General features: G+C 38.8%; 1 protein-coding gene across 3 annotated transcripts; it reads right to left on the bottom strand.

The window, feature by feature from the left end:
- Positions 1–252: 252 nt before the first annotated feature.
- m17 (IL-6 subfamily cytokine M17) lies at positions 253–12128 on the bottom strand. Of its 3 annotated transcripts, none has more exons than XM_088618804.1 (4): positions 10482–12128; positions 10251–10319; positions 1805–1926; positions 253–997 (listed from the first exon to the last, which is right to left on the bottom strand). In XM_088618804.1, the coding sequence occupies exons 2-4, from the start codon at positions 10312–10314 to the stop codon at positions 575–577; spliced, it is 609 nt and encodes a 202-aa protein (XP_088474930.1). In that variant the 5' UTR covers positions 10315–10319; positions 10482–12128; the 3' UTR covers positions 253–574. The 3 variants fall into 3 exon arrangements, with proteins under 3 accessions (XP_088474930.1, XP_088474931.1, XP_088474932.1); XM_088618805.1 differs by having other exon boundaries at positions 11491–12128; XM_088618806.1 differs by lacking the exons at positions 10251–10319; positions 10482–12128 and adding an exon at positions 2679–6195.
- Positions 12129–12189: the final 61 nt, after the last annotated feature.

Genomic DNA, 12189 nt, shown 5'->3' with positions numbered 1-12189 from the left:
GAGCCTTATTCACTTAGTATGAAGCCATACTATGTGGCTTCATACTAAGCCATATCACCAGCAGCCAGCAGCCATATCACCCTGCAACTCACAACTGGCAGCCCACTGAAGCTAAGCAGGTGTGAGCCTGGTCAGTACCTGGATGGGAGACCTCCTGGGAAAAACTAAGGTTGCTGCTTGAAGAGGTGTTAGCAGGGCCAGCAGGGGGCGCTCACCCTGTGGTCCATGGGGTCCTAATGCCCCAGTATAGTGAGATGAGACGTAAAACCAAGGTCCTGACTCTCTGTGGTCATTAAAAATCCCTGGGCATTTCTTGAAAAGAGTATGGGTGTAACCCTGGCATCCTGGCCAAATTTCCCATTAGCCCTTACCAATCATGGCCTCCTAATAATCCCCATCTATGAATTGGCTTCATTACTCTCTGCTCTCCTCCCCACTAACAGCTGATGTGGCATGAGCGTTCATGGCTGCCGTCGCATCATCCAGGTGGGTCCCCATTACCTGTAAAGTGCTTTGAGTGGAGGGTCCAGAATATATATATAAGTTTAAGCAATTATTATTATTCTTCTCAATTTCACTCTGGTGTTTTGGTGCCAAAGTCACTTAATTCTTTCACTACCTGAGAAAGGAATTCAGTATATTTCTTCAAGACACTGCAGCCAAACAACTTCTGCTGGAAATAGTTGCCGTTGGCCAGAGGAGAACTCTCCTGTCCTTTGACAACAGACAGTTTTGGGAAGGTCATCAGCAAGTTATTGGCAAGATCTTTGATGCGGCTCTGAGCCTCGATGAGCATACTGTGGAGTGTGTCGTCAGCAGGGTACAGCAAATCCCGTTGCTGTTCAGAGATTGTGTCAAACAGCCCTTTGAAGTGTATCAGAGATGTGTATATACTCTGCATCCTTTCAACAGGCTCTTTACCAGTGATTCCAACATCCGGGACCACCTTCAACTGCACTAGGGTGCATATCCGGTAGATATCTCCTTGTTTGAATGCCTAAGAATGAACATGAACATCTTATTTATGTGAATTAAAAAGAAAACATTACGTACCAAAATATGTACATTTACTACAGTATGCCAGAGAGCTTTTATATGTAATATTTTTTCCAAGTCTGGCATGAACTGAATACAACAGTAGAGTACTTCTTTGGTCCTTGATGTGGGATGCATTTTAAGTGCAATATCCTTAACTGACATTATTACTTAATAGCTGGAACTATAAAAAGACAACATTTTTCTCCTCCCAGATCCTCAATTTCTGAGGTTAATTCTTTATCTATAACATTCTCTTAATGTCTTTCTCGTGACAACAAGCATTCTGATGGTTTTAAAAACCAGAGTGCGAGCTATCTGGGCACTGATGGTACACATGTCACCAGCAGCCTCAGTGGGATGCCAAGGTGTTTGTCATTTCAAGTGGGTTATGCAACTGAAGATAATAAAGAAAAATATGTAGAAACCTTTGGTACTTGCGTGCCCAACAACTGTTCAAAACTGTCACTCTCTGCTGTTGGAAAGCCCTAGTGTCTTCTACAATTTGTTCCAGTCAAAATCTCAGTGACTTACAGTAATTCTATATACCTGATTAACAGAAAGAACTTAATACTTTCACCCAGGCTCAAAAAAGTCTCAAGAAATACTGTACCTTGAGCGTACAAACATTTACAAATGTAAGGCTAAGCCTAATTAAGAAAATATTTAGATGAAGTATTCCAGTTGGCCCTGTCTGTGACCCTGCAGGAATTTCCTATCTTTACTACAGTATAGTCTAAGCAAGAATTGTGTGATCACAGAAACTTACATAGGTTTTCAGGAGCTGCTCAGAATCCTTCTTCATTAATTTTGCTAGTTTTAGGCTCTTTAGCTGGATTCTTCTGTCTCTCGCTGCTTCACCATAGGTAATGAGGAAAAAGTACACAAAGCCTGGCAAGAAAAGCGTGTTCTTATGAAAACCAAAGCAGTCACTCATGAAAAACAATTGTGGGTGCATCTATAATCTTACCACACGTGCTTTACTTTGGATAGTCTAATAATGTTTCCCACAGAAAACACTACAAGGTTATCAATGAATTACAATTCAAAATCCCAGGAAAAGAAAAAATAGTATGGGAATTTCCAGTAAGAAAAAAATTAAAACAATTATTTAAAATAGTACAGGATTTGCAATATACTCCTTTTTAGAAAACTGTTCAGATTTGATTACTTGTGGTAATGTCCGGTAAGTAAAATCAAAGTCGACATTTTCTTCAAAAATGCGTTTCTCTTTTAAAGATACCCAGATGTTAGGGTGATCAACTATTTTTAATTAAACAACAAATATAGCAATAGCAACAAGTACAAGAGCAATACTGGTAAGAATTCTCAAGGTCTTTAAAAAAGATCCAACAAAAAAAAAATCACAGATAAAAAGTCAGTGTATAGTGAACACACTGCTTGGAAACTGTGTCCAGATTGGATCCTTCCTTCACTTTAAATCTAACCTCAAGATATCAAACAAAACCCAGGTGGATAAGACTGAAGACACTTATCACAACTCCCTGAGTTCCCACTGTGTCTAAAGTTTAAAGCATTAAACATGAACACTAGCACTTCTTTAAAAAAAGAGAACTTTTTCACTTTTCTTTATGCTCCTCATCAACTTCTTTATGTAGAGAGTAACAAAGAGCAGTTTTTACCTAATGCTGATCGGATCCCATATCGGTGGAGAACCATGCTAGCAGCTGAATGGATAGTCTGGTATTCTCTGTATGTAGTGTATAGCACTTCACACCAGATGCGTCTGAGCAGTGCTGATGCTGTACAACTTTGACTACAAATGCAACACAGGAAGTGACAGGCAATTCTTAGAAATAATATTGCAATATTATCGGTACCATGTTAGTAGCTCATCCCGTCTTACCTCAGGTCTAGAATATAATGTAAGAACAAGATATATAATTTTTAATCCTGAATAATACACACAATCATGCAAGAGCTCCATCTATTTCAGAAAAATAAGATTTATAGTGCAGAAAGTGGAGAGTTTCTTTCACTATTATCATTACTTGTTTTGGTGGGGGAAGGTACTGTTTATTTTTTAGAGAGGACTGTAGCAGGACACAAAGTAGAACAGTCATGTGGTACTGAAGTGGAAAGCACCACAAAGATTTGGCAGATTTGGTCATTCTGCCTTCACCAGTGGTCAAAGCTTTCAGCAAAAGAAAATGAAAATCACACTGAAAGCCATGAAGTCAGTGATTTCAACGTCCTAAAGTTAAAGCCACAATGTTTACCAGACATTTTTAAATTGGACAGTTGGCACTCCAATCGTATTTCCCTGCCAGAATCCCTGTAATGGCTTTATGGGTGTAAACTCACTTCACCTCGCTGTCTACACTCGGTAGCTGTAAGAGAGCTGGCAGGGCCGCCCATGTGGACGAAAGACAGTCAGGGATTGAACAGTTCCCATTTATACAAGTAACTTATTCCACCATTGAGAGGCATGGCCGGAGAATATGCAGGACAACAAATGTTATAAACTACTGATTGCAATTAAATGCAGTCTTCCATTACACCTTAAAATGCTATAATTTTTTTTTGTTATTGATTTAATACAAGACTATTTTAAAACTACTGTTCAATATGGCCATTTATTATGGGTATGTTCTACTGTACAACAGGGCTTTCTGGCATCCTCAAAGGCTGGTATTCTTAGCCCTGAGGGATAGGCAATTTCCAGAGTTTTCCAGGTTATTTTAACCTGAAAGCGGATACCTTCTATCAAGAAGCATGATTCTGGCCAAAAAGGTTTCAATGTGTGCTTTGGATCATGATCCTGTTGAAATGTCCATTTGTTACAACAATAATGGAAAGATCTGAAGCAAGCAGAATCAGGTGAATAAGCTACCAGGCCCTGTTATTTCAGGTGATACCCCGTCTACTTTCAAGAAAAGGTTGGACAAGATCCTTGGATCAATTAGAGGCCATCAAACAGGCTAGATGGGCCTAACGGCCTGCCCTCATTTGTAACGGTTATTAGATCACAGACTTGGGATCCTCAACCTGGAGATCCTGGAGCGGATCTGTGTAGATAAGTGGACAAAGACCTCACTTGAAAAAGGCTTGAGCCTATAAAAAAGGCTTCAGAAAGTACCTTGTGATGAAGTCAAGGTCAACGGACACAAAATACTGATTAATTTACACTGGCTGGGTGTGGGTGCAACGAAGTAGTGTAGTGTAGGAAGAAAGGCCTTATTTGGTATAGCAGTTATAGCAGTGGTTCTTGTGATTTTTGTTCCAGTCAAATTCTTCATCTCAGGGTAATTTCTGTCAGTTTTCTAATTGTGGCATAGTTGTAAATTTGTTTTCTGTTCTTCAAAGGTCAATAGGGATTTGTATTTGGTATCATTTTTAAAATTTCCCTCATGCAGTTGTGTTGCCACAAGTGCGCTTAAATAGCCCTCTGCAGAAGGAGAATATTCTCATTGTGGGAGTGGCCGATACAGTGTCATTCCCAAATGTTGCAGTATAAATAGGCCACATTATTAGAGCTGTTCAGTCAGAAATAACAGCAAGTTGAGGAAAGACTGCATCAAGTTCATGTGCTAAGGTTATTGGAAACGGTACCCTTGAAGTCCAGCTGAGCGGGGATGAAACTAGATACTGTTCCTCCAGGAAAGGGATGGGAACTACAGAATTAGAGTTGATTTTCTCAATTCAGGAGTATATTTGTTTATTTTAGGAGAATAGATTTACCTTTCTTCTGCTGTGTCACATTTGGTCAGTGCTGGGATTTGCTTGTCACTGAGAGACAAATGGAGAGAAGTCTTGGGATTAAAAAAAGGGTGGGACCTGATAACTCAAACCTCCTGTAAATATTAATTCAGATGTTTTGTGTTTTTCGCATGACCATTACTGACTATTAGGAGGCTTTATGTTTTTTCTCTAAATCTGCCTTCTAGGACTGTGGGTGTGAGGACTGACTATCTCAATTACTGTAGATATTACTATATTTAAACAAAATACTTGGCAGTGCAATATATATTTTTGTAAAATATTTATAAAAAAACTACACTTGCATTGTATTTGCTATGCCATCTTCTAGTTATACTTCATGGGTATGAACAAATTTGGTGTGTAAATTGGTTAGATCACACTGAATGCGAGAGAAAGATGTATCAAGTTGCGAGGATTGAGCTGGGAAGCCGGCTGCATAGGTGTAGAAGAACAGGCCAGGGGGTTGAGAGAGAGATATCAAAAGGAAGTCCTGGGTGAGAGATTTGAATGTGTAGGCAAGGAGAAGCATGCAGGATTAGGATCTAATCTTCCTCCTAAATTTCTATTATAACTTGTTAGAATTCCTTTCGATTCCACATTCTGTACTGCAGATCTGTTTATGCCCTTACTCAATGCAGTAAATAGGCTCTATTAACTAAACCTTCTCCCTGCTTTTTAACATGTGTGCAAGGCAAAAAAGGGGTTAGAATGGTGGGGATGTGAAACTAAAAAAAAAATTCAACCATTCAATCTACAGATCTTTACAGAGCTAGACAGTTTGCTTTGCATAAAAAGCCTTCTTCACACACAGAAATGGGTCGATGAGATCCATTAACTATTAACTACCAAACAGGCTGTAAAGGCCAAAACACTACATTCTTCATCCAATTAAACTAATGAGGAAACAAAAGGTAAAATAATTAAGGATAAGAGTCAGAGACATATCATTAAGAAATACAAAAGCAACACTCTTTACCTTTAGCCCAACAAGTTTCAACAGACAGAAGATACTAAAGGAAATAACGTACATAAGGAATCTGCTAACGTACAGGAAGAATTTCTCAACTAAGACACTGATAGTGGTGAAACAGTGAGTTACGTCATTGAATCTGCAGTGCGTATTCCCACTAGAGCAAAACACATTGTAGAAGTGTATTGTATGTCAACATTTTGCAACATCTTAGTGTGACAGGTGATGTAATGACTCCAGAATTAAAGATTGCATGAGCATGTATAACGCATTGCTGATAATCCAATACAAGAGAACAACAATATTGTTGGATAACAATATTATCCCTTGGTTCATGGGAAATGCAAAGAAGGATCTACCTTATTTTTAGTGCAGTTTAAAACTTTTCTAACACTTATGCACCTTTACAAATCAAACAAAAACACTATTTTAAGAAGTACCATTGGTAGTTTTCAATGCATTCCTTGTAATATTATTAATTTGACTTGTTATATGTATAGCAATCTCAGTGACAATTTATACTTTGCAAATATGCAATAAGTGAAAAGGATAAAAAGGGTTGCCAAATGTGGTGGCAAATGATGCTGCAACACTTCAATGTTGCACAACCAGGATCTTCGTAATCACGAAGACACTTATAGTGAAAAACTGTAAACACAATTGCAGACCATTTTGAACATTTGCTGGATGAAACTTTTCAACCAGATTCAGCAAGTTCCAACCCACTTTATCTTTATCGCACAACCAAATCGCCAGGAAGCCAAAGGAAGTGATTCACTGTCAGGGAGCTGTGTGACGACGGTGTTCCTCTTTGAATAATTTAAGGTTCCCCTGAATAAAAACTGGGAGAAGGGGAAGTTTCTTTGTTTTGGTGATGAGCAAAATGTCACAGCAGAAAAAGAATAAGAGAAAATGGACAGGTCAAATGCTGCGTTTGAACTGATGCATGATCAAAAAATGGGTTTGTGAAAAACTGGTTTCCATGACAAGGGTCTGAACAGCATGAATGCAATGTCCCAAAACTGTCTTAAAACTGAACATTAAAAGGCGAAATACTATAATAGAGCACAAACTACAAACCCTCCCCTCCAAACACACCTTAAATGAAAGAGACAGAGGTCAGCATTACTTAACACCTATGTTTTCTAAGAAAAAATAACTAGAAATGAACTGCATGGTTAGATTATTCAGCCATCTGTAGAATTCAGTTAGACATAGAATTTACGTTCTCCGTGTTAGTCTTTAAATATATTTTTATGCCACGTCCATTTATTTTCTCTGCTGTGCGTGTCTTCATCCCAAACATTTAACATAAAACAAGGGGTTGATCGTGGTTGACCAGGTTAAGTAAAGATAAGTTAATATCTCCACTTTGCTCTCCAAACAGCCACCCATAATAAACTGATTTCAAAACTGCACTGAATTGTACTGTGCATCCCTATATAACATTACAACAATTACTCCTACTAGTGAAGAATGTGGAAGATATGTGGGCGTTTCAGAATTTGCAAAGCTGGCGAGCAGATAGTGTAATTCACCACAAACACGGTAAAAAAAGTGTGGGCTTCTCTGGAACTCTGAGAAAAATGTAGCATATTGTTTAAAGAAAATGCTCCACCCAGACTGAGTGTGACTGAGGAGCAAAAAATCAGAGTCCTGTGAGGAGGTGCTCAGATGAGGTAAAAGGCAGGCTTGAGTGATAAAATGAACAGAGGGACCAGTCGAAGCTTGTGGTCCATTCAGCCCATGCCATGACAACATTTTACATATGTCATATTTTCCCATCTAAAAAAGAAAAGAAAACAAAAAAAATGTTTTGCAATGCATGAGACTCTTTAAGCTTTCTTCAGTGTACAGCATCATGAATGAGTCCAGCCCTTTTTAGATTCTTCCAGTGGGCATCTATACAAAATCTGTAGCGCAACCTATTTTTAAACATACAGTGTTTAAGACACGCTTTTCAGTACCATTATTTCAGCTGCATGTATTAAAATGGCAGTTGTGTCCAGGACATGACAAGGTGGTTGTTTGTCTTATTTTTATTGACTATTTACAGGTAGGATTTTTCAGTGCATTGCATCATGGAAAGGGTTGGAGAAAGCCCCTGTCATACTTCACACTTCCTCTGACAGATGCATATCGCGGTTATGCCCCTGACTATGAAAACCAGACATCTAGGAAACTTTGAATGGGTTCAAAGAAGTCAAATAGTGATAGGATAAAGCGTTTCATGTACAGTACCTGTGAAATTCCCCTTCACCTCTGTCTTTTTAACCTTTTGCTCATTATATTTGCAAGCATGATGGCATGTATGAATACCATTCCTAAGTAAAATTTATAAAAGTTGTATAAATCAATAAACACAGTTTGTTAACTATACTAGAAAGAAAATCTTTTGTCCCCAAAGCTGCAACATCTATTTGATAGGTCACTTCTTATTGGATGCCTACACACATGTACAACAGTCAGCATTTCTGAAGTAATCAGCAAGTTCATCTGAAGTTAGAAATCCAATGCAATCTGGGGCCATATTTGTTTTTTACTTCATTTCTAAAAGGTTATGAACGATGAAGTTACTGATAATGTTTTAACAGGATGTAGGATATCGTATTTTCTAATAACAACCAGATACAATCAGTGTTTTAAATGCGTCAAGTTGTTTAAAAATGATTATCATCACACCACTTCCTGATTCAGGAAATGTAGTCTTCTACAAAACTATCCAAAACGCCATCGAGATTTTCTGGAGGTCTCCTCCAAGTCGAGTATCCTTTATGTGATCCTGCCTCACACTGATCCTCCAGAAAGAGAACTACAAGCCCTGCAATGCTCCTCACTGGATCTGGTTAAATAAGAGCTCTTGAAAGCTACACGGGTGAAATGTCAGAATCGAAACAGTTCAAATGCATTCCCAGGAAAGCTCATCTGGGATATCAGTTTAGATCAACCCTTGGCACACATCTCCCCTCTGCATGGCAGCTTTTTCACAGGCTTCCACTGAAACCCCCAGAACAGGGAAAGCTACTACATTGCCAATGGACTTTAACCAAAGCTACTCTTATCACTCTTAGGAAGCAGCCATATCACCCTGCAACTCACAACTGGCAACCCACTGAAGCTAAGCAGGTGTGAGCCTGGTCAGTAGCTGGATGAGAGACCTCCTGGGAAAAACTAAGGTTGCTGCTGGAAGAGGTGTTAGTGGGGACAGCAGGGGGCGCTCACCCTGCAGTCCATGTGGGTCCTAATGCCCCAGTATAGTGACGGGGACACTATACTGTAAACAGGCGCCGTCCTTCGGATGAGACGTAAAACCGAGGTCCTGACTCTCTGTGGTCATTAAAAATCCCAGGGCATTTCTCGAAAAGAGTAGGGGTGTAACCCCGGCGTCCTGGCCAAATTTCCCATTGGCCCTTACCAATCATGGCCTCCTAATAATCCCCCTCTATGGATTGGCTACATTACTCTGCTCTCCTCCCCACTGAGAGCTGGTGTGTGGTGAGCGTTCTGTGGTGAGTCCCCATTACCTGTAAAGGTACTTTCCAGAGAAACCAATGAACACCACTTCAAGAGTCAGTGCTATGTCGTGATGCAGACACGTTTATTTCTTAGAACTACTAAGAAAATTCTTGCCAATGTAGACAGCTTGAATACAAGTAGTGTCTTTTCTCATACAAGGCAGAAGCTAATAGATCAAAGGAAATTAAAATTACAGTATTTTTTTTTTTTACCTGTTGGGCAGACAGATGCAAGATTTGTGATTTCCCATACTCTTGGTGTTGAAAAATACCAGGTAAGAGACCAAAGAAATTTCCTGTCATTCAGTTGACTTGTCACTGCTCTAAGAATAAAAGAATTACTGAGTGCGATTGGTTAATCAAAGCACCTGTCTTCTCAGGATTTTGCTTAAGCAAAAATTTACCTGAACTACCAACGAATTAATATGACTTTCAGATTAGATCTCAAAAAGAACAGAGAATTTTTTAAAACCAAAATCAACAAAAGAAGTCTAACCAATGGATTTTTTTGAAAAGTCTCTTTCTAAATCAAGGACAAGCTTTCTTACAAACTTTTCTAAGCTTAGATGTATGAATGTGGTGAAAAAAACTCCCATATAACTTCAGAAAATGTCTGCTGGAAGATCAAGACGTACATATCCCAGCATAATTAATCATACAGAGAACTTTTTAATACAAAAAAAATGAACATGGGGTGTAAACACTTTGCTGTTCAAACAGTATTAAAACTCAGTCTTCCTATTTTAATATAGGAACAAGTAATAGGTTTATTCCATGCTGAAAAAAAGAAGAAAGAGAACAACGTTTCGGCCGTGGAGCCTTCTTCAGGTGTGAGACCTCACACCTGAAGAAGGCTCCACGGCCGAAACGTTGTGTTCTCTTTCTTCTTTTTTTCAGCATGGAATAAACCTATTACTTGTTCCTTTGCAGCCTACGCATGCTGACGCAGCTACCCACCTGAACTACTATTTTAATATATGCATGTGTTTCTTGTAATAGTTACTTACGTCCTTCAACTATCTCCAAGTTGGTGAAAAAGTTCTGGAGAGCATTGTCACTGACAGCCATCATTGACCCTGATGGAAGAAATGACTTTCATTCAAAGCATTTAACCAAGTAACAATACGATGATTTTTAACGATACTAGCTGTTTCTACTACTAGCTGTAATCTGTTTTCAACAGAAATATAGTTCTTTTATGCAAATAATAAGCACATATTGCAGCTGTCTGAACAGACCTTCAAATTAATTCCTGTTCCTATTCGGCACCACAGACCTTTGAGAAGAAAGGACCATCCAACGGCACTATGGCATGGCCCAAGGATTTCAGTGAAAGTAAAACTAAAATAGCTTCACTTCACACATCATACACCAAGAGACAATCCCACAGGAGCCAAAAATGCGTTGGCAGAAATCAACTATCTAAATCAAACACACTTCCTATTAGAGCTTAATTTCTATGGAACTTCATTTTCTTATCTCTTGTGTGTATGAAGTTCAGAGAAAGCACGGTACTGAGGAATACAGATAGCCTATATTCCATTAGCTTTTCTTTCTAACTGAAATAACGTTTTTTAAAAATATGTAGTAGAACATTACGAGGAGGATTCTGCTAAATACAATTTATCACTTTCACAGTTTAATATTAGATAAAGTTCTGAGGACAAAGGTTAAATGTTGAACACAATGCAAAATGGCCAAAATGTTCAGGGAAGTCTAAAATTCTATTCATTCCTTAACAAATCCTGCCAGCGAGAGGCTCTTCTATGGAGTTTCCATGGAAGGAATGTGAATGAAGTAGCACCGGAATACAACAGAGCATGCAAGAAGACAATGTTCTGTGGAATAGTTTCACTGGGGACACCTCCTAGTATTTTTGTAGCGTGCAAAGACGAGGGATTTTTTGCACAAATGAAAAAATAGAAATAAGAAGCTAAGAATAGTTCCATCAAGCCTAGAGTTACTTAGCCATTCAGGCTAAAACTTCTTTGTACTTATGATCACTAACCTCACAGCTTAGGTAAGGGGTAAATCAACCTTACATCAATTGATACTTCAATTTGATTCCATTGTAAGTCTTTGCTCCAGTCAATCATTCAATATAATGTTCTGCTCTTTAGTTAATTAAGCAATTAAGGCTCAATTCAGTTATTACCTTATTGAAACATTCAATGCCAGATAACAATGAATGGAGGTTTGACTACCTCTGTCCAAGATACTGCACATTCAAGAAGCAATGGTACTCACCTCGCTGAAATAAACAGTGGTGTGCTTGAGCAAGCAGACACCGGTTCAAATCCCTTTTGGGATTTGCTGGCTGAGAATGAAGAGCTCTGTTATGTTCCCAATGACCGGCAAAGAAGAAAGAGCCGCTAAACCAAGGGAACCACTGCCATCATTGAAGGCTACAGTCCTGCAGGTTTTATAGGTCTTTTGATGTCCAGCTGCTTGAGAGCAAGTAAAAGCATTACATATATCCAATTAAATAAGTTCAGCCACCGTACTGTATATGAAGAACAAACTGCAGTGGCTTCCTAAACCTCCAGTGAAAAATACATCATCTCCTCCTATTGGCAATTACCTATGTGGGCATGTAGATATATCTACATTTGTATTATTTTTTTTAATGGAGAAAAAATTATATAATTATAACGCTACACTTTTCTGGACCCTCCTCTCAAAGCTCTGTAGGGGTAATGGTGACCCTCCACCACCAATGTGTAGCCCACCTGGATGATGTGCCAGCAGCCAACGTGTGCCAGTACACAGTAAGGCGGAAGTTTTATTTACAGAATATTTCTGAATACTGTGCTGCAACCCCATATTCATCTTGCTTAATAAAAGGGGTTTAACCAAAATAAACGGGATTTCAGAATCTGCTTTTCCTAAAAGAAAACCCAAATAGAAAAGCACGCTTTTTGAAAATGTTACAGACAAGCAGATTCA

The sequence above is a fragment of the Lepisosteus platostomus genome, chromosome 24 (genome assembly GCF_059453375.1).
Source record: "Lepisosteus platostomus isolate fLepPlt1 chromosome 24, fLepPlt1.hap1, whole genome shotgun sequence".
Taxonomy (NCBI): Eukaryota; Metazoa; Chordata; class Actinopteri; order Semionotiformes; family Lepisosteidae; genus Lepisosteus; species Lepisosteus platostomus.
Note: the sequence above shows the minus strand (reverse complement) of the source record. Positions and strands in the feature narration are given on the sequence as shown.